The sequence below is a fragment of the Helicoverpa zea genome, chromosome 17 (genome assembly GCF_022581195.2).
Source record: "Helicoverpa zea isolate HzStark_Cry1AcR chromosome 17, ilHelZeax1.1, whole genome shotgun sequence".
Lineage (NCBI taxonomy): Eukaryota > Metazoa > Arthropoda > Insecta > Lepidoptera > Noctuidae > Helicoverpa > Helicoverpa zea.
In genome coordinates this window covers 6,343,028-6,363,841 of record NC_061468.1, presented here as the reverse complement: position 1 = coordinate 6,363,841, position 20,814 = coordinate 6,343,028, and the positions used below count along the sequence as shown (strand labels likewise).

The 20,814-nt window shown below is 36.0% G+C and overlaps 1 protein-coding gene across 1 annotated transcript; it reads left to right on the top strand.

Moving 5' to 3' along the window:
• The first annotated feature begins 1,161 nt into the window (after window positions 1-1,161).
• LOC124638196 (ubiquitin-conjugating enzyme E2 R2) lies at window positions 1,162-19,384 on the top strand. Its single transcript, XM_047175093.1, has 6 exons — window positions 1,162-1,754; window positions 3,806-3,892; window positions 14,554-14,786; window positions 15,765-15,879; window positions 16,809-16,971; window positions 18,444-19,384. The coding sequence occupies exons 1-5, from the start codon at window positions 1,575-1,577 to the stop codon at window positions 16,920-16,922; spliced, it is 729 nt and encodes a 242-aa protein (XP_047031049.1). The 5' UTR covers window positions 1,162-1,574; the 3' UTR covers window positions 16,923-16,971; window positions 18,444-19,384.
• Window positions 19,385-20,814: the final 1,430 nt, after the last annotated feature.

Sequence of the window (20,814 nt, the reverse complement as noted above, 5' to 3'; positions counted from 1 at the left end):
TGGACCGGTTTTTTCGATCTATCTCACAATATTTCAAAACTTGGGTAATGATTGCACATGGACGTTACATGAGCTATAGATGCAGGACAAGATATATCTAAGGATAATTCAGAAACAATATATTTTCGAAGTCATGAGTTTTTCGCCAAAAAGACTGTTATCGAATTATCGATATCCAAACCCGATGCTAAAGGCATTACACCGAGCGGGCCAGACGTGGGTTGCGCAAGGCCCCGTTGCCTTTGCCTATAAAAGGCACTGGGTGGGCGACCTGTCTTTGAATCACGCGCCCACGGCCCAATTGTCTTGTGTGAATGCAACTAGCTTACAAATAAGCACTTTGTTACTTAATCTCAGATTTACACCGTTACTTTATAGCTTTTGATTAATAGTTTGAATTATTTTCCATCTATTTCTACTTCCGCCAACGTTTAAAACAGCATTTTGCTTTTAGAAACCCTGAAGCTACAGAATTTATAAAAAAATATGTCTGTTTGCGATATTCTGAGAGCTGAAAACACTGACTAACTCTGATTTACTGTGCGGTGAATAATTCAGGATAATTGAATCTAACTAACCACAGAACCTAAAGAATCTTGTTGAATTAAATTTTGATGATGTCATAGAACATTTTATAACAGCAGCTTTTTTTTAGATCGGCCTAGCCTTTTTAACAGGGTCCAGTTTATTCGGTGATGAGATTGCCGGTATTTTTGAAATCTGTTCTACCGCACTGATGTAAGTTTTGGCAAGGGCTTTAAAATTAATCATATTCACCTTCAAAAGAATACCAATTCCCAGAAATTCATAAACATTATTCATAGAATTGTAAAAAAAAACCTAAAAAAAACAAGTCAAGTCAACAATACCTATTTTAAAAATTGCTTCAAAATAAAAACCTGTGCTGCCATCTATGAACTCTTGACTCAGAACAAAAGGAGGCAGAGATAAAACCATAGACAAAACAGCTGCCAGTTTACATCATAAAAATAAAAGAGAACGCTAGTATCGCAAAAGGAAATTATTTTTACTTGAGTCGTGCTGCCATCTGATTCCGACGTTGCAAAACTCGAAATCTTTCCCCAGACGGACAAACAAGAATACGTAGAGTGATACCGCCAGGGGCCAGCACCGGTTCTAAAAGTCGATAAATGGCCGCGTGCGTCACGCCACTGCGCGCAATCAAGCACGGAAATAAAATAACAGCTGTTCTACAATATTCGCTCGGGCAACTCAGGCAGCAGCTGTACCACGCAGCCGTTTTCCTTGGGATCGCGATTGTTTGGACGTTGCTTTCTCATTGTTGTAATAATCACCGTGTAGTTTGGACTATTCTTTCGCCCATTTTTAAACGTATATTACTGTGCAAGTAATTACAGTATTGGCGTTCGAAGTGTGTGAATCATTAATCCGTAAGCTACGCTGGCGCTATGTTTACCAAAATTCCTCATTCGTTGTTATTGTGACTCAAGTTGAAATGCCTCGTGAATACGTGGACCGCGAGGAGAGTTCTGCAGTGTTATGTTAATAGAATCTCTTTTAGATAGTGATTTTAGTAAAATTAGTTCTTGACAATGTCTAACACGGTTCCGACCAGTTCTGCACTGAGGGCTCTGGCCTTAGAGTATAAGAGTCTGCAAGAGGAGCCCGTGGAAGGGTTCCGAGTGAAACTTTTAGGAGAGGACAATTTATTTGAGTGGGAAGTCGCGATTTTCGGCCCTCCAGACACATTATACCAAGGTGGATATTTCAAGGTAAGCACTAGATAGGTATCTGCATTAGCAATGACCTGCTAGCACCATTTAACTTTACATTTGGAAAATAAATCATGACTTCAGTACAACTCTGTTGAATATTTCACAAGTGACTTCAATTTGAAAAGAAATCATATTTGGGGGTATTCTTTCGAAGAACCATCCATTTCTACTTTTGCCTTGGGTTCTGTTATAAAATACCATGGAGCAAACTTCCAAATACTTGGTGGTTGCATTGTTCTACATTGTTTGCAGTATAATTCAACTGCATATTCAATGAATGTCAGTCAGGACATGAACCTAATAATATAAATTATTCTTCTACAAAGTGTCAGTTTTCTGCAACATTTTAATTACATTTCCTGCATAGAGACAACTGCTTAGAACATTATTATGACTGACCCTGTGGGTAATAATAAATATCTACATACATAATCAATCACCTGTCCCAGAAAAGTAGAACTTCGAATGATATCCAAATGTATTTCTCATGCCATGCCATGTGTTATTTTTTTTAAATACACATAACCAGTTTATTTCTTATCTTAATTAAAACACATTAATGTCCACCTACTTTAAAAGCTGAAACTGAAAAATAATATGAAGATTTAATTCACTATGTACAGTTTAAAGTTGACTATTCTTTGTTTCTTAAATCTGTGTCATCAAACAATGCAGCAATCAACTATTTTCAATGTTCTTTCTTAAAATTTTATATTTTCTTGCTTATTTACAAATTAATAACAGTAAATTCCAATAATATCAAGTATAAAGTAATGGATTCCCACCTACAGTTTCACCCGCGCCCAGATAGAACTTTGTACCAAATCAAGAAAAAGGTAGCCAATATGTCATCCTGGTATATAAGCGTCACTGACAAATTGTATCAATATCCATTCAGCTGATGCAAACACACTCACAAACTATCTCCTTTATATTATTGTATGTTAATGATTGCAACAAAAACAAATTAACAATAAACTATCATGAATAATGCTAAATATTTGGGCCAATCAACTCATTCACCTTGTTTTAACAATATAATATGCATGTTATTCTAGTTAACATACAAAATTTGGTTTCACCCGCGTTCTGCGATAACTACTGTTGTACCATGACAAGTGTAACTTTGCAACAGTTAAAGAATATTTTAAATTGGTGTAGTTGTTTTTGGGTTTATCCATTACAAACAAATATACAATTTTATTCTCTTTATAATATTAGTATAGTCCAGATTGGACAATATAATACATTGCAGTGCGCTGCCGCCTGCTTATAAACTGTTTATAAAGAAAACAATTTCCTGTTTCTTTTATAAACTAAACAAATATTATTGTAGTATAACCTTCAATGCAATACTACATGAGTGAATGAGTTAAACCAGATAAAGTAATAAACTGAAGAAATTATATTAGGTGTTGTTATCACATGATATAAATAAATTATCTCCGTCTCAGTACAAATGCACCTTAAATGCAAAACAACATTTAAGATTTCTTTACAACATCAATGTGTTTACATTCCACCCTATGTGCCTACCTTGGCTCATAATAAAATAAAAGCAAGCTGTCATTTACAAGATTTACAAAAAAAACATATCCTTTGCCCATGCTGTAAGGTCAACAAAATGCAACCAAGTCATGCTGAACCAAATATTATTATAATTTGATGTACCATGTTTCTAAATTATTGTTTTATTCATTTTCCTTCAATCATACTCTTCATCATGATTATGTCGATTTAGTCAGTCCCCTCCTCACATCTTACAAATCTATGTATGTGCTGCTTACATTGTTACCTACTAGCCGTTCCTTATCATTTCTACCTCCTGCACCCTTGTAAAAGTACCTAGCCTAATTCCTTTCTCTGGATCCTTTTTTAAATTAAGTATTACATGAGTATTTCAACAAATGTGTCATCTTCATATCATCTTATTATTTATTTTCTACATATCTCACTATGACTATACGTAGTAGGTATGTAATGATTCATTTTTTTTCATCTGTTGTTGATTAAAATGAATGCCATGTAACATTATATTTTTGTTTCAGGCACATATGAAATTCCCACCAGACTACCCATACTCACCACCTTCCATTAGATTTTTAACAAAAGTGTGGCATCCAAATGTGTATGAGGTAAGTAAAACGTTATTTTGGCTTTACTGAGATTTTTTAATGTCTATAATTTGTTAATTACAGTTTAGTTGCTGTTAAGAACTCTCTGCTCTGCTGTTAAGAGTCTTTTGGAAAAAGCAATTACTGTATGAACACTTGTTATCGTTAGGTATAAAAAGCTTAAAAAAATTCATAGACCCTCACATTAAAAAAAAACGGTAGTTTTTAATTATGTATTGCCGCTTGACCTCATTCAAGTGTTGCAAACGTAAGTGCCACGAAATCTAAAGCGCAAAAGAGTTAGTACGTACGTTTTAAAATGGGTCACAATGATAAGGGTTTATTTCAGATACGTAGGTTTTACTATTTGGCCGACTCCTGAACTGTGTAGTCACTACCACTAAGGTGATATGATTGGTCACTGGCTTTTATGAAGACTAGGTACCTATGTTCTTAGATTTTTAATAAAAATTAATGATTGCGTGAAAATATAGTTCAAATATTTATGTTTTCCAAATGGCATTATTTTTATTATATTATGCTGATGGATTGTGTTTTTCATATGGTATACCTATTTAAATTCATAAAAATGGGTATAACAGAGAACACTTCTGTATATAAAAAAAAAAATAACAAACAAGCCCCAGACTGTCCGGCTTACGCAATAAATACGAATGTTGATTCGGATAACTCGCTTTTCCAACTTTCAAACTACTCTAATCTATGTTTGTGTTTCCTGCACCTAACAAAAAAACGAGCAAGTAATTTTTTTTTTTTAATTAAATTAATTTCTGAAAGAAATAACTGAGAAAGAACACTGTATACCGTCTAGACATCAGACTTATTCATTATCTAAAAATGAAAACCTAAATTGACTAATGATGAAAAATCTTAGACATCAGTATTGCCCCAGTTTATAATATAGCCAATAGACATGCTGCAATAAGTAGTCCTTTTATTCTGGATAGCGACAATCACAATAGTTTTTAATGAGCTCCGATACTTACGGGAAAACGTAAAACAATAGCGATTGTTGATGCAAGACTAAATCAGAACAAAGTAACCTATTTCCCTTATATAAAACAATTTATACGTATCTATAAATCTTTGGGACGATTTTCAGTCTGGTTTTATTTGGCAATAATAATATAGTAATAATATCATACTTGCTTATTGTTTATAACAAAATATTAATTCAATGATAGTATGTAGATACCTAATATGTCGTAGAAATCATTAATATTGAAGCTTTGATTACTTATACATTTGTGACGTTAACAGATAAGGGATCGAACGGGGAAACGTGAGATACTCGCCAATTAACTAATAACCACTTTACATGGATTTACTGTAGATTACATTCGCCTCTTTACAACCGTCCGTAATGTTCGAAAGAAATAAGGGAATAAGGCTCTAGAAGTTTCGAGCACTCTGAAACGAATGCTGTAGAATAACGATAACAAAGACAACTTTGAAGATCTAATGGGCTTCGATGATAAAGTTTTCACACTTAAAGAGCGTTCTTTCAGACGTGAAGCATTCCTAGAAATAAGGAAAAAAAAACAAACAACATTTCCCTGAATTCTTTGCTCCACTACTACAGGTAAGTACTTAATTCATCTTGAATTAAGTACTTACCGAACTTACTTACTTACTTACAGAAGCAGACAGGTAAGTACTTAATTCATCTTGAATTAAGTACTTACCTGTCTGCTTCTGTTTTCTAAGAACCTGCTAAAAATTTCACTAGGCATGCATATGGTCCATTCTCTTTGTTTACCAAGTACAAGGTATCGTAATATATTTTCCTGGCTAAAGGCATTTAAATTCTTTTCATAGTAAACCAATGACGCGCTTTTTCCACGTAGAAATAAAAATTTCATTTTATCCGTCGTCCACATAAAGCGGAGATATTATACAGTTTTGCAATAGCAGCCACTACGTATGCAACACGCTGATTGAATACGTAAAGAACATCCTTTGCTGATATTTTAGTTTTAAGAAGTTCTTCAGAGAAAAAAATCTCTATTTTCGATCCAATACTTGTTACGGGAATCCTTAAGAGAGTTCTTGGTAGCCTTGCCAATCTTGCCATTACTGAGTATTTCTGCGTCGAACTTAATTGGCTATGCAAAACCAGGTTTTCGTAGAATCTGTGCATGATTTTCTGTGAACACAAGTAGTTATATCTCGTCTCTAGTTATAATCTCTTTTGGCTGGTTCTGGAAGCAGAAAGTTCTAGATCGGCCCAGCCCTAACCAATGATAGCAGGGCCAATCTTGCAACTATTTTCTCATTGGTCTATCAAGTCAAGCAGGAAGAGAATGATTGCTAAAGTGAATATCTTATGGTTTAATTTTCATTACATAGTTGTAAAAAGAATAGGTGTTGGCAGTGGTGGTGTAATATGATGAAGTGCTAAGTAGGCTCGACAAAATTATTTCAGGTATAACGAAGATTACTTTAAATACAAAAACTGTTAGAAACCACAACCTCAGGAATTCCTTTGTGAAAACACAGCAAACTGTAGCCGTAACTAAAGCCAAACTTCATAATGAAAATCACCTAACAAGAGCACCTACAAGAACAAATTGCTTTGGACATCAATAACATTCTGGTTCCAAAATGCAGGGCTTCCTTTTACAGGAATACTTATCGTGTGGAAACTGTCGGTTTCTTGGTAATATCTACTAAGGAACACCTAGTTGGCTTCAGCAAAAACTTTACAAAGGAAGAGCTTTCAATAGAAAATGTACACGGGACTCCTTATGAGGGCAGGCTTTGGTCGCTTTTGATACTCTGGATTCAATTGCTTCCATCAGGATTATGAACAATGTAATTAAGCTACCAGACTCGAGATAAAGCAGCAGTAAATATAAATTAACCTGGATAAAAAGTTAGAATAAGAAGAATCATATTGTACAGTCATAAATAGCAACATTAGTGAGATGCAGCAATGTTTAATGTAACAGGCCATGTAGACAGTCAAACAACTGCATATCTTAGCTATCGTAGTTATCTAGTTGCGACTTGCGACACACTCTTGGCGTCTTTGACCCTCGGGGCTGCGAAACGTTCCACACTGTATCACACTTTGCCCTACTTTGTATGAATTACATTTTAGTATTTAATTTCATCCTTTTTCATTCTTTGTATTCTCGTTTTTTCTTCAAATAACAATAATCACATCAACTTGGTCGCCTCTAGGTTTACTCCTTTGTTACTCATGTGCTCAATTTTCTGTGTAGTCATTGGTTAGTGGTCGATCAAGCGATAGTCGATGAATATTTTAATCTCAATATTGGTTTCGATAATCAAAGGCATTTTCAATGGTAAATCATTTATTACTAATTTGAATAATGAGCTTCATACATTGACTCGCACGTTGACAATATCAATGCTATTTGTATTGCGGTAGATCAATATTGGAGTAACTAGGACACAGCATGCAATCTGTTTTCGACACGATCCTGTGGCTTTCGTGTAACATAGACCTCTCACTCCTGCGGGCAGCGATCCCGAATAAAACCAAAATATTTTTGATACACCTTCCATGTTATGTTACTTTATTGCATGTACGATAAAAAAGTCGTTCTATATAGTTGAGCATAAGGCTGTAATGTATTACATTTTCTTAAAAAGTTAACTCACAGCCGGTTGTACAGTTTTCGCGTCGTCTGCGCATTACCGTTAGCATTTAGGAGACACAACTGTGAGTCGTCGGCATAAAATAATGTAGCTTGTATAGACGTGAAGCAAAGCCGGGTCATCAGTCGGCTTGGCTGAATCACACCGTGACGCATCTAAATGCCCGGCCTACCTTTTTTAAAATTCCTTATGATTCTAAATCAGATCAAGTGTTGCACTCAACTCGATTCTTTTTCTTCGTTTTGATACTTGCGCAGTTTACTTCTACAATGTAACGTTCATAAAGTATTGTAAACCAGTTTCATAATCTACTTTCACGGTACGTTTTCATACGCCAAACAAACACGACAGACTTGTCTTGATCTTGAATTAGCGGATCTAAATTTAGGAAGTGTTTAAAGTACTGAGTGTGACGTAAACAACTGGTTTATTAATAGTTCTAGCTTTTATAAAAAAAAAATATTTGGTTGAGGATATTTTATAAACAAAATGCTGTAAAATTGCAGTAAATTGTAAAATATGACCCACGAAAAGAGCTATACAACAAACAGGATGTAGTACAAGTTGAACGACCTTTTGCATGAAGCCACCGGCGGCGATGGTAACCAACCAACATATTTAATTTAAACGCCTGTGAATCACTTTGTAGTCAACTAGCTTATGGCGGCTGCTTCGATCATGTTGTACATATTTTATGCTTACTCACGAAAATCATGTGTACCAACTTCCCTTGTTCTCGATCAATTTTATCGACAAACAAGCGTTCTGCTACCCTATTGGTAATTTCCTTTTGCAGGTTCCAATCGAAATATTCGTTTAGATAGAAGTGATCGTCGCGTGTTGTCCTGCTACCTACTCAGTTTTATTGTCTAATATTGGATACGCTACAATGATTTTTCCTTTTAGGAAGTCAAGTATATTCAAAACTTATATCCTGTAGTAGAAACATTTCCTCAATAAAACAATTTGCTCAAAGAGCTGTATGTTTGATTCAAAACTGTATCATTCGTGTAACATCTTTTCAAACAAGTAATAATGGCGTCATATCAGCTTCGATGACGACGACGTTCACTGTTTTGTTCAACGGATTATAGTAGGTACGTGATAAACTAAGACTATAAAAACATTTAATAAACAATTCTATCTGGCCTGGCACAATGTCAAGGAAAATTAATTTGTTTTCATTTCCCTGTAGAGAAGCATTTCCCTTGAGGATCATCCCGACTGATGTTGGCACTCCCCGGCCTTGGGGTAATTAACCTTATTCCCGATCCCGTCGACCTGCGTCGCGGTGGCCGCTTTGAACTTGTGCTACATTCACACGCGTTTCTTTAAATAACGCCCCCTGAGACGCGATCGGCCCAACGGTGGAGGCAAGTGCCAACATCTCAATCACACTCTTTTATACTGACCACGTGGTTCTGGCTGCACCGGCACACGCGCACTATTGAACGACCAAAAATGAATCTCGATTTGTACCCATCTGCCAAAGCTTGCAACAATAGGAGATATTCTTGCAACTAAAAGAAAATTTTCAGAGGTGTACAAATATTTTCGCAAAAACAGAGCACTTTCCAACAATGTTCTGTAGCATTCTGATTACATTGCCGGCTTTTCAAGAACATAATCCGTGATAAAAACAAGTGACTTTATAATGAGCGGGGGCGCTTCCGTGGACAGTCACGTGCGTCACCCGGGCCTTCAGCCCACCCGCGGCCGTCACCAAGGTCTTCGCCCCAGACTAGCCACTTAGTCTTCATAAAATATTCTGCTAACTTATCGGAAAGTCAATGCTGTTCGTGTTTCCACATGAAATTCAAAATGAAAAACATTGTGATACCTACTGATATGTTGATTGACGCAGTAGCCGCAGAATCTAATGTTTATATTTTCATTCTCAGACGGATGGACGGTATTGAGTTAGACCTATAAAGTAAGACGCAACGCGACGTAGTAGAAAAGCAATTTAGGTGCTTTCCTGAGAATATTATTGAAAACCAAAAATCTAACATTTATCTACAGCACTTTCATCCACCAAACAGCTTTTTCTGTCGTCCTAAACCTTCCCATCCAACTTTTCAGCAAAATCATTTAGGCGAATATACTTGCTCAAACATTTTACAACACACAATATTTAGAAACAGCGAAATTCGCTTTGAAACAGTACCACATGCCACAACACTGGCTCGAGTGGTAGCAAATATCACCTAAATAAGGCTCTATTTGGCAAAATGCGTTTAGAAGCTATGAGGAAACCACATACATAGAGTAGACTGTTCAGATCCTCAATAATATATTTTATAAACCTCCGTTTTCCTTAGTGGGGTAAAATTCTAAAAATACTTTAACATTTTCCTTCTTCCGCAGAAACAGAAAAGCAATATTCGGGGAAAATGGTGCAAATTGAAATATTAAGAACACTTATATTTTCTTTACGGAAATCCCTTTTGATCGAAGCAAACATTCATATCGCTGGAGATAATTGGCTAGGTAAGAACAGAAGTAATCCAAGTAGCTTTTTTTAAAAGTTGAGATATTCATAGAAATGCGTTTTTATGAATATCATAATTATGTTGAGCACATGATTTAAAATATGTTTGTTATTTGATAGATATAAACATAACTCAAACTTTCATAGCTGTTTTTCTTTAGTAAATGCAATTTTGATAAAAATATTGATTTAATTGTAGAAAATAGCAATATTTGTTGAAATACAGAAACGTAACATAAAAGAGTTTGAAAAAGTACTGAATAGCACTTGGATTACTTTTGCACAACCTCACTTCATACTCAAAAGTTCCAAAAATCGACTTAGCTCCATTTTGTCAAAAATGTTACTTGGATCACTTCTGTTCTTAACTAGCCAATTACAAATTTTGGTGAAGATTTCAACCAGTGTTATTCTCTGTTAGATATTCCTCCGACATGCGAAGTCATGATAGGTTTTCCGCTCTATTAACGTATTCTTGACCGCACACCTTGACATGGTTCGGAATTCTCAAACTTTGTTGAAATTTCGCCCTGGCGGTCTTTCTAGATTATTCTGCAGTATAGTGTATTCCTTCCATAAACATAAAATATATTTTTCAAGTGTTTCCCGATTTGGAGGTCAGACTGAGAACGCACGCATTTTCTTTGTGAGGAAGCGCGCAGTGAACCGCTGGCATATTTTTAGCCGAGGGCGACGCTCCATGCCATCACCGTAATGTCCGCGCCTTTATGCTCTATCATCATGACTTCACTACACAAAAAAATAACTTGTGTCTACAGGAGCTTAGTTTGCTTTTGTTTCAGTAACAACCTCCTACAAATAGGAGGCCCCACGATATCCCCTTGAAGCATAAGTTATTTTAAAATAATACCGACTCGATATGCCCCTATTTTACATCTCCCTCTTGGGATACATAATGTGATCACAGAATTTGTTATGATAAAACACGAATTTCAAACAAGTTGATTTGAGATCAGTCGATTCTACACATAAATAAAATACTGCGTTGTTCGCATTCAAATATACTTGTGTACAAAAGCTCGTATGTATGACCCACCGAGAGTGCGTCAGAGAGGACCGTTAGTTAGGAGAAACACTTTCGCTGCGCCATTGTGCTCTGCTCGGTAGCAACAATTTATACTACCAATTTTGAGGCTCCTTGTACAACAATCGATTTTAAGGTTGAAACAAACAAGACCACGTAACAGTCGCCACTACATTCACACATGAATAACTTTGTACTGAAACCATCCAGCCGAAGCCTAATCATATAACTACTGAGTATAACTTGCACGATAATTGAAATCGATTTGGTTTGAAGTTTTCTTCAGTCGGTTATATTTTCAACTCAATACCTATGACTAGATATACAATCACCATTCATTGAGGTTAAATGACAAGGTTTAACATACAGCATTGTCATGATCTTGTAATATTTTATCTCATCATTCCAACTCCAATTGACCTTTGATGGCTTTACTAAACAAAAGCAAACCAAGTGTTTCAATTTCAAATGTTTCGCAAGAATAAATAAATCTCATGCACAGTAATTATAGTTCGGCCATTCAGAGAATGCGTTCCTGACACGTCGCGATTGAACTGACTGAATTATAACATTCATTGATTATTGATATAATAATGTTGTTTTAATGCTCCTCAATTGTTAAAACGGTAAACAACCAGCAAAAATATTTTTATCGTAACTGCAACGCCATTGCAAAGTTACGTCGTCAGTTCAATCGCGACGTGTCAGGAACGCATTCTCTGAATGGCCGAACTATAATACCGTATTATGATACTGTCGTATTATCGCGATAGACAAAATGTATCTGGGTCATGCGAATACTAGAGTAGGCCACTGGTTAGAATGGAACAACTCTATCCAACACCTAATCTATTTGTATTAAATTATCCGTCAATTGATTGCTGAGAGTGCTCATCAATTTGCTTCCATACAACATTAAAGTTTATTCGAAAAAACGGATAAAGGCAACCTTCGTGAATCGTTGAGCAGATTACAATGTAAATGGGGTGGGCCGTCGATATGCTGCTTTACAAAGATTGTCAAGGGCACGTTGCGGAGGTAAGCCTCTTGGCCTTTCCGTCTTGCTTACCTCCTTCCGCTATCTCCTTAGAAAGACATGTAGCTAGATATCATGCGTAAAACATACCAAGTGTAAGGACCTTGCCGACGGTAACTGCAAATTGATGAGTAATATAGCCGCTATTATCAGGTGAAGGGCTATTCCAATGGGCGATGACCTTAACACTCATACCAATGATATCGCATATCGTACCGTTTATTGTACTGCGATCTTTTGTAATACTTATAATCATCGTAAAATATTAGAGCGAGTATGAATGTAGGGCAAGAGCACATAAATAAAGTTACTGCCAAATCTTGCTATAATGTTATAATGCTGTCAGCATAGAACGTGACGATGTCGGTGTCACAATTTCCGCATCAATAGCTGCGGTACAACGACTGATCGTTATTGAGATTTCTTTACACAAAGACATTACCTATAGCTATTCAAAAACTCGAGTGAACAAAATTATTGACCTAAATTATAAGAAAATTGGCTGGCTTATAAGCAAGCCCTCTTTTCCGCTTTGCATTTATCAGACAGATTTTAATTTTTATGGAAAGGCCGTTTCTCCCAGATTTATGCGTTGTTATTATAGTAAGTTTAACCTGGAAAACGAAAATAACCGAAACACGTGCGTACTGGGAGATGTAGGTAGCGTAAAGAAACATAGTGTGTTAAAACTTTACGACAGCCAATACATCTGCCAAGTGTAATTAAGTACTGCGCTATTATTTATGATTCAATTTTAAAGTTAAAGCCGCCAATTTATGCCTGACTATAAAAATGCACTAAAATCAATAGATCATCAATCGCAACCACGCACTCTCTTTACAAATGACATAATTGATACGAATTCGTAAGTACAGGAAACTTGTATTATTAACGATGTAATGATACACACTAGTCGCTGAGTTACTTCCAGGTACCAACGGTTGATTCCATAACCATTTGCAGCTCAAGCTACGTACTAAGTTATATTATGTAGATATGCAATGAAGTAGCTCACCTATTCCATGTCATGTGTATCGATTTTCAATATTATTTATTCATGCTCAAATCATTGTGGCTACTCCGCAAATCTCCATGTTTTATTAAATGTTTGAAACTATTCATATATGTAAAGAAAGTTGAAAGTCAAACAAATAATTTGAAATCGGATATTAACTAAAGCTTATTACAATATTTAAATTAAATATTGGACTTATTCCATGTTTAATTAAATCGTTATTTACGTTCTTTATTATTACGATTTAATGTAAGTATACCAACCAATAAAGAATGAAATGTTATTCATGATTACCGATAAGTTTTCTTTTGATGTGGTCTGCTACCCAAAATGTTTACCATATGAACAATCCATTTGAGAATGCCTGCAGTCATTGAAGTGTACATTGTGACCGATAAGTCTTTATGAGTAACAGAATACCAATCATCTTCGTTAACTCAGTAGTAGAATAATATTTAAATGATCAATCGTGGATAGTGTAGTTTTTTTGTGATTAACAGTAAGTATCCCAGTTTCTCCCGACACATGTTGCGAACACGTAAGCATTGTTATGAAGGTTGCTTGTAATCTGTGAGTCGGGGAGGCGAGGCAACAATGGACTTTATGTAACACTTGTATTACGCGCGCTCTAACGCAACGAAAACGAAATCTGTCTTCCCTACCGTGAAGCATTAAATCGTATCAAGATTTAATAACTCCGGCCTTCGCAGCTTATTGTGCAAACATCAATTGATGATAGACAGATAGCATAGACTGCACGTCTGCAATTTACTCTGGACTATGCTACCCAAACTACGGACGTATCAAGTGATGTTGAATGTACATAATTATTTGGCAATAACATCTCTCCACTAGAATTCTGATCGTATCTGTAGATGAAATCCTAGGCCGAATAAGTGAAATACAGAACATAGCGGCGCCAGATATTACAACAGACACAACATTTGATTTACTAATGGATGAATTGGCCCGCAGCAATATTTTATTAGAACGTGCATTGGTTTTGAGTTTTTTTTTTGAGTGCTTATGTGCACCCATAGTTTACCTGCTCTTTTTGGATGCAGTAATGTTATTTGTACCAAAAATAATTCTTTGGATAAGTAAAGCAAATTAACAAGAGAGAGTTAGGGAAAGCAGCTAATTTGAACGAAAACCAGTTAATAAGTGTGCTCGATTACTTGACCTGATCCAATGAGGAGTTCAAATAATCTATTAAAATAATGTCTGACCAAAATGTGTTGGTAACCCTAAAATATCAAAATTAAAGCATTCTTTTTGAGCTAAATTGATAGTTTTATACTCCAATCAACTTGCGTTGTATTGTTTGAAACGAACTTAGTGCTTGATGGAAAACCCTATATAACAAAGACCTGAATGATGACACGTGGATCAATATTTAGAAAAAAAAAACGCGCGACCTATCTAACTGAAGTTCAAAATGTTCCAGAATGGTGACCTCTGCATATCGATCCTGCACCCGCCGGTTGACGACCCGCAATCGGGCGAGCTGCCGTGCGAACGCTGGAACCCGACGCAGTCGGTGCGCACCGTGCTGCTCTCCGTGATCTCACTGCTCAACGAGCCTAACACGTTCAGTCCCGCCAACGTCGACGCCAGCGTCATGTACCGTCGCTGGCGCGACTCCAAAGGGAAGGATAAGGAATACGAGAATATTATCAGGTGAGACCAAAGACTGCGTGAGACTGTCACCTTATGCCTGTCAGTTTTGAATTTCGAATTGTTGAAATGGTCGTTTGAATTTGACGTTTCATTTCATCCTCCGAGCCTTTTCCCAACTATGTTGACGTTTCATTTCACCCCAATAATATTAAAAATTGTTGAATATTAAAAAGTATCAGTATAAGTAAAATCTGTTATTAACGCCATGTTTTTAGCAGATTAACACCTGCTTGGCCTCAAAAGTTGAAAGTTGGCAATTTTTATTAGGTACCGTTTATCAGAATTTTAGCAACCGCCAAACTTGGCCATTTATATATGAACCGTTTTACAGAGAATATTAGACAAAAAACGCTCATACGTGCATTTCAGCTGATGATTAGTAAAGAAGGTGATGACATATTTAAAACCTAACTCATCCCTCGATTGTTACTACGTGACATACTGACAATACGGAATTTTCGGCCGTCATTCGGTGAAAGTAATATAACACAATGAGTTTATTCGGTCGCGTCCTCGTTTTACTGAATCTGTAACTAACTTGCTCGAAATTTCCACCAATGAAGATGACACTTTAATTAAGCCATATTTGTATAAGAGGAGTTTTCATTTCAGTACCTGAGTGTTTGTCATTGCAAGTTGTATGCAACTTGAGTAATGAAATGTAAACCTTCATGCGAGACTTGCACCACACATACGGCTTATTTATAAATATTAATATAGTATTATTTAAGTAATTACTTTAAGTGTTAATTAATCCCTCTCGTAATTGGCTTAAATAAGAAGGAAAAGTAAACATTAACTCATCGAGTACCTGAGCATGTGTAAAGGTATAAAAACTATGAATTGGCCTCCTTTGTTACAAATAATTACAGATAATGTAAGCTATAGTCATGAGTACTTGCAGCCGTTATCGTTCATTGCAACCTTATCGGCTTTAGTTAAAGAAACATGTTCTTAGTTATATGTTTTGTTTTACAGGAAGCAAGCCCAAGTGGCGCGCACTGAGGCTGAGAAGGAAGGCATAGTAGTACCCCTTACGTTAGAAGATTATTGCATCAAAACCCAAGTCAAGTCGACGACGCAGGAGCCACAGGTTTGTTGGCAAATTATTACCTCCTCTGACTAAAATTCACCAAGTTCCTTCTGGAGTCCTTTGTGTACCAGGGCAATGGTTATTCTTTCGAAAACTGCCACAGCCCCGGTAATCATTACATACAGTAAGAGATAGGATGGAGACCACGAATAGGTGACGCAAAAATAGTAATTTTCTAAACTGTTAAATGTCCCGAGTCAATGAGGATTTAATTTGTTATCTGAGTTTCAAAGTAGAAATCTGTCGGCGAACAGTCAGAGAGTTCACGACCATTATTCTCTACCTCAGCCAGATAAAAATAAAGGCCTGTCTGCGTGCCAAAATACAGGCATAATCGTAAAGGTGTGATGGTGTGATGAAGAATCTACCATACTTCGATATCTAAAGTATATAAAGTATAATCTGAAATTCTTTAATCATAAATGCAATTTAGAGCTAACATGAGATGCTATAAAATGTGAATCATTCATGAGCTCCAATCATTTTGATATCCATGACTGTGGATAACATTTGCCAGTCATTCTATTAATACAAATTACCTCATGTATCAATGGATCGGATTTGTATTTATAGATCAACCTGGTGGTCGCACAAATAAATGGCAACATTTGGCTTATTCTTAGGATCCAATACAAGACCTGACAGCAATATTCAAGAAACGATAAAATTATCTGACATGGCAGTTTAGTGTGTGAATTATCTGGCGTCTTAGTACCGAGAGGAAAATAAATAATAAAAATAATGCGGGGATAATTGCCAATTATTCAAAATCAAAGTTAAAAATAGTTTATTCAAACTTGGCTGCAAGACAGTACTTTTTGAACGTCAGGAATTTACAAAAGACAGCCCCCAAAACGCCCACCCTTCACCTCTTAGTCCAATTATGAATTTTACTCCCAATTGTAAATCAAAATCATCCTTATTTCCAGTTGGACATGACAGACTTCTACGACGACGATTACGACGATCTCGACACAGACTCTGACGAGGAAGTGGACGGCGGCGACGGCGACGGCGACGACAGCGGCAACGGCGAGTCGTGAGGCCGCGCCCCGCTCTCTGCGCGCCATCTGTCGCGGCGGACGGACCACGGTAACATCCTCCCTTCACACGACATCTACCGGCCAATGTTTCAAACTCGCCAACTTAATGGCGGCTCGTAACTAACTTCTGAACACAGACGGCACATCAACTAGGTTGATGTGCCTCAATCTGTCAAATTATTGGAGAACCAATAGATTTTCAACCTTATCACAATAATGGAAAGTTAAGGTTCGATTGATAAAATTTGACAGGTTCGTGTAGGTTGACGCACTGGCTTCTGTACATGGCATGATCCGATGCGATGTTCCGAGTCACCATTAAGTTTAGCGTGAACTAAAACACCCCCCTTACCACAATGTCTGTGACCGGCAAATACTTCAACCATTAGCCTACCATAGTTTTACTTCCTGAACAGATTCAATCTTTCTTTCTTTCCGTATATCTATCCACACTGCAGTTAATTAATACTTGGAAACTTATAGCTGCAAGAAGTAACTGCGGTGTGGCAAAAAAATACCCTCTTCATATAAAATTAATGTGTCAGCTAATCAGTATTGAATCGCGTCGTTTTTCCTCACTAATTTCGCATAATATGCAAAAATGGCAATTTTTAATTTCCTTACAGTTACGTACTGCCAAGGCTATATGCTGCATAGCTGTGAGTAGTGACTTCATTTAACGACTGACTGGCCATGCGTGCTACAGCCGACTTCCGTAGTTATACAGTCAGGTTATACAACCAATATTACACGCTGTTGTTATGTTAACATACACGTTAAATGAGGTTTAGTTAATTTTTCAGCTTTTCAAAGTAAATGCAGCTGATTCTAGACCCATTTACAGCTTCTTCTATTTTCGTAATATCTCCTATATAGATACTACATTTTCTACATATATTTTCTACTACTCTTCTATGATGGCCTGTTGAAAAACGACGCTTTTCAATCAGTTATATTCATTTCACTTTTTTTTTAATTGAATCAATGGATTGTTTTAAAAGTTTTACACTGTAGGAAACAGGTTTACAAATGTATGAATTTACTGGAAATCCAATTTATTTTAAAATATTTTTGACATCAATTGAAAATTCATTTTAAAACAAAGCAAAGGTGAATTCTCGAATCCTTCGAACAGAATTTTTTGCACTGGCAATATTTATACAGCCGCCATCTTGAATTGCTAAAGAGGTTGCTCTCAATTGAATGTGTAATTTGAGAAGGCCCCTTTGTTTTGCACAATCATTTTACATAGAAAAGATACAAGTAAACTTTTAACAAAAACTATAAAATGAATAATAAATAAATCTGTATAACGGAAATAATTTTTAGATTCCTCTGGATCTACTACGACTTAAAATATTGATAATCATAAAAAATATCGTGTATCTAAACAGTAGACTAAAACTATTTTTGAAAATCATATACTTACTTACCTATTACTTATAAATTGTAAACAATTGCATAACTATATCAGACTAACTAAAATGCATTTGAATTGTTAATTACGATTATTGTTTTCAGTTGTCCGTACCGCTTGCCTGAACTGGATAGTTAATATTAATTTTATTATAATAACAGTGAATGAGTCATTCTTGTTTCTATTATAATATCTCTATGGCAATGTGGCCATTATGTAAATGTTAGAATCTTTCTAAAATAGACAATTATATAATTAGTTTTGTTTATATTATGTGTAACAATACTTCTGTGATTGTAAAACATTATTGCCTGAATATTTGTTTGTCTTTATGTTTAGTTTTATTAATTTTTGATTATTAGAATCATTAAAACATAACAATATTTTTGGCATTTTATTTTCTGAAACACAGTAATTATTATCAAATTATAAGAACTGGCAAGTCAATGTAGCTGTATAATCGGATGTGTTCTAACCTCTCCTATTCATAGTCATGCTACATTCATATGATCCTTGCAAATGCAGTGTGTACAGAAATATATGTAACTTAAAATTTTCAATGATTCTGGAGTATGCTCAAACCATATTATATGATAATACTAAAAATGATACAGTACATTAATAAGAATGTTTAATGATTCATGAACGAAATTATTTGTAATGTATATTAAGAAAAAATGAATTTTAATGGTTAGTGTGCACTAAGTTAAATTTATATAGATTTGTAATGTAATACTTGTATGATTTGTATTTTTAAGAATTAGAATACCTGCGAATTTGGCTTCTAAATTCCTATCAAACTGTATTTAACATGTTATCCCCGATCGCGATGCTACTTCGTAACATTTAATGCGGTAATAGATACTTTCCTAATCCTATGTCAGTCAGAACGTAATATTTTCGGAAATCCTGCTAAAATCGTCCAAAAGTTATTCATTAGTTAGATGTAAGTTAAAGTAAGCGGTTTGGAAAAATATCGTAGGAAAATTCACGATGAGAATGTTAATTACGTATTAAATAATAAACAGAATGTGTTTGGATGAGATTTGCCATTCTTTCATTGTCCCCTATCTTCTACTATATCACTACAAAAGAACCTGATTGGTTACATGTATCATAAGGTTAACAAAGAGTTAGATTGCTAATGAGTTATAACGCCATTATGATGACTGACTAAAATGTGAGACCCATGAAGACGTTTTCCAACTGCGCAGGCCCACGTTCTCATAGTCTACGCAGTTGGATAACATTTCCTTTTGTATTTTGTGGCACGAGTGTATCTTGTCCGTAATCTGACTGAGCAATTACATGCATACAAAACCTGGCGTACTACGTAACAAAGGTTATCTCAATAGCGATGACATCGTGCTAAGTGACTGTAATCAGTGGAAAAATGGACGAATTATTTCTGACCACAATGACCTCAACATACGATATTTATAAATTATCTTCCACTCTTGACTCAATGTTTAGGGATCTAATGATTTAGACTGATTTCTAGGCTTATCTGGCCTTATTATTGAGCTCATTAGATATCCATAATCTAACTGATCAATCCTATCCTTAGATGGAGTATAAAGAGACTGCAGTGTGTAGCCAATAGGTATAGAACAAAGCTCATGTAGGCGAGTAGGCCAATCATAAGAAGAAGGTGGTGGGCAGAGGATGGATGTGTGTTGCTCAAAGGGTGGATTGACGTCGAGAGATCGTTCTCCCGCGGGCGGCAATAAGATGAAAGATAGAGTATTTTGCTACTAACGGCCAGTTTTTTCATCAAAAGTTAAAGTTAAAGTAATGTCTAAAGTTAAAGTAACAGTCAAATTCGTTTTTTCAAGGCTAAAGTGACAGCAAAATTCATAGAAAATTTGAATTTAACCGTTACTTTAACTTTAGTCATTACTTTGGCTTTAACTTTTGATGAAGAAACTGGCTGTAAGTAAGGTTTAGTTAGACTAAGACTAGTAAGCGCAGCGTAGGACGTCCACCAACGAGGTGGACAGACGACCTTATAAAGGTCGCCGGAAGACGCTGGATGCAGGTCGCTTCCAACAGGTATCTGTGGAGATCAAAGGGGGAGGCCTATGTTCAGCAGTGGACGTCCTATGGCTGAGATGATGATGATGATGAAGGTTAAGTTGACCTCGGTGTACATACCTATTGACTTTTTATTTATTTTTCGATTTAAATTGAAACAGGCTGATCCGAAACAGTATGGATTCTGGTGCTACCGTGTTTCATTCATATCAGTCTACTGCCGTCCACAGCTCTGCTATGTGCTCTGTAGGCCTCCCCAAAGGAACACCAACCATCCCGGTCATGGGCAGCCCGTGTAGTTATTAGCTAAATAAACGTTTTCCAAATTGAAAAATAAATACATTGGAAACCTTTGTCTATTTTTTTTTTCGCCTTATATCATCAATCTCGTATCATTCAATGAAACCACGGCATATTTCTGCATAAATCGGGACATAGTTC

Coding starts and splice junctions, on each gene's coding strand:
- LOC124638196 (XM_047175093.1), top strand. CDS start 1,575: ATGTCTAACACGGTTCCGACCAGTTCTGCACTGAGGGCTCTGGCCTTA. Junction 3,893..14,553: donor GGCATCCAAATGTGTATGAG/GTAAGTAAAACG, acceptor AAAATGTTCCAG/AATGGTGACCTCTGCATATC. Junction 15,880..16,808: donor CGACGACGCAGGAGCCACAG/GTTTGTTGGCAA, acceptor CCTTATTTCCAG/TTGGACATGACAGACTTCTA.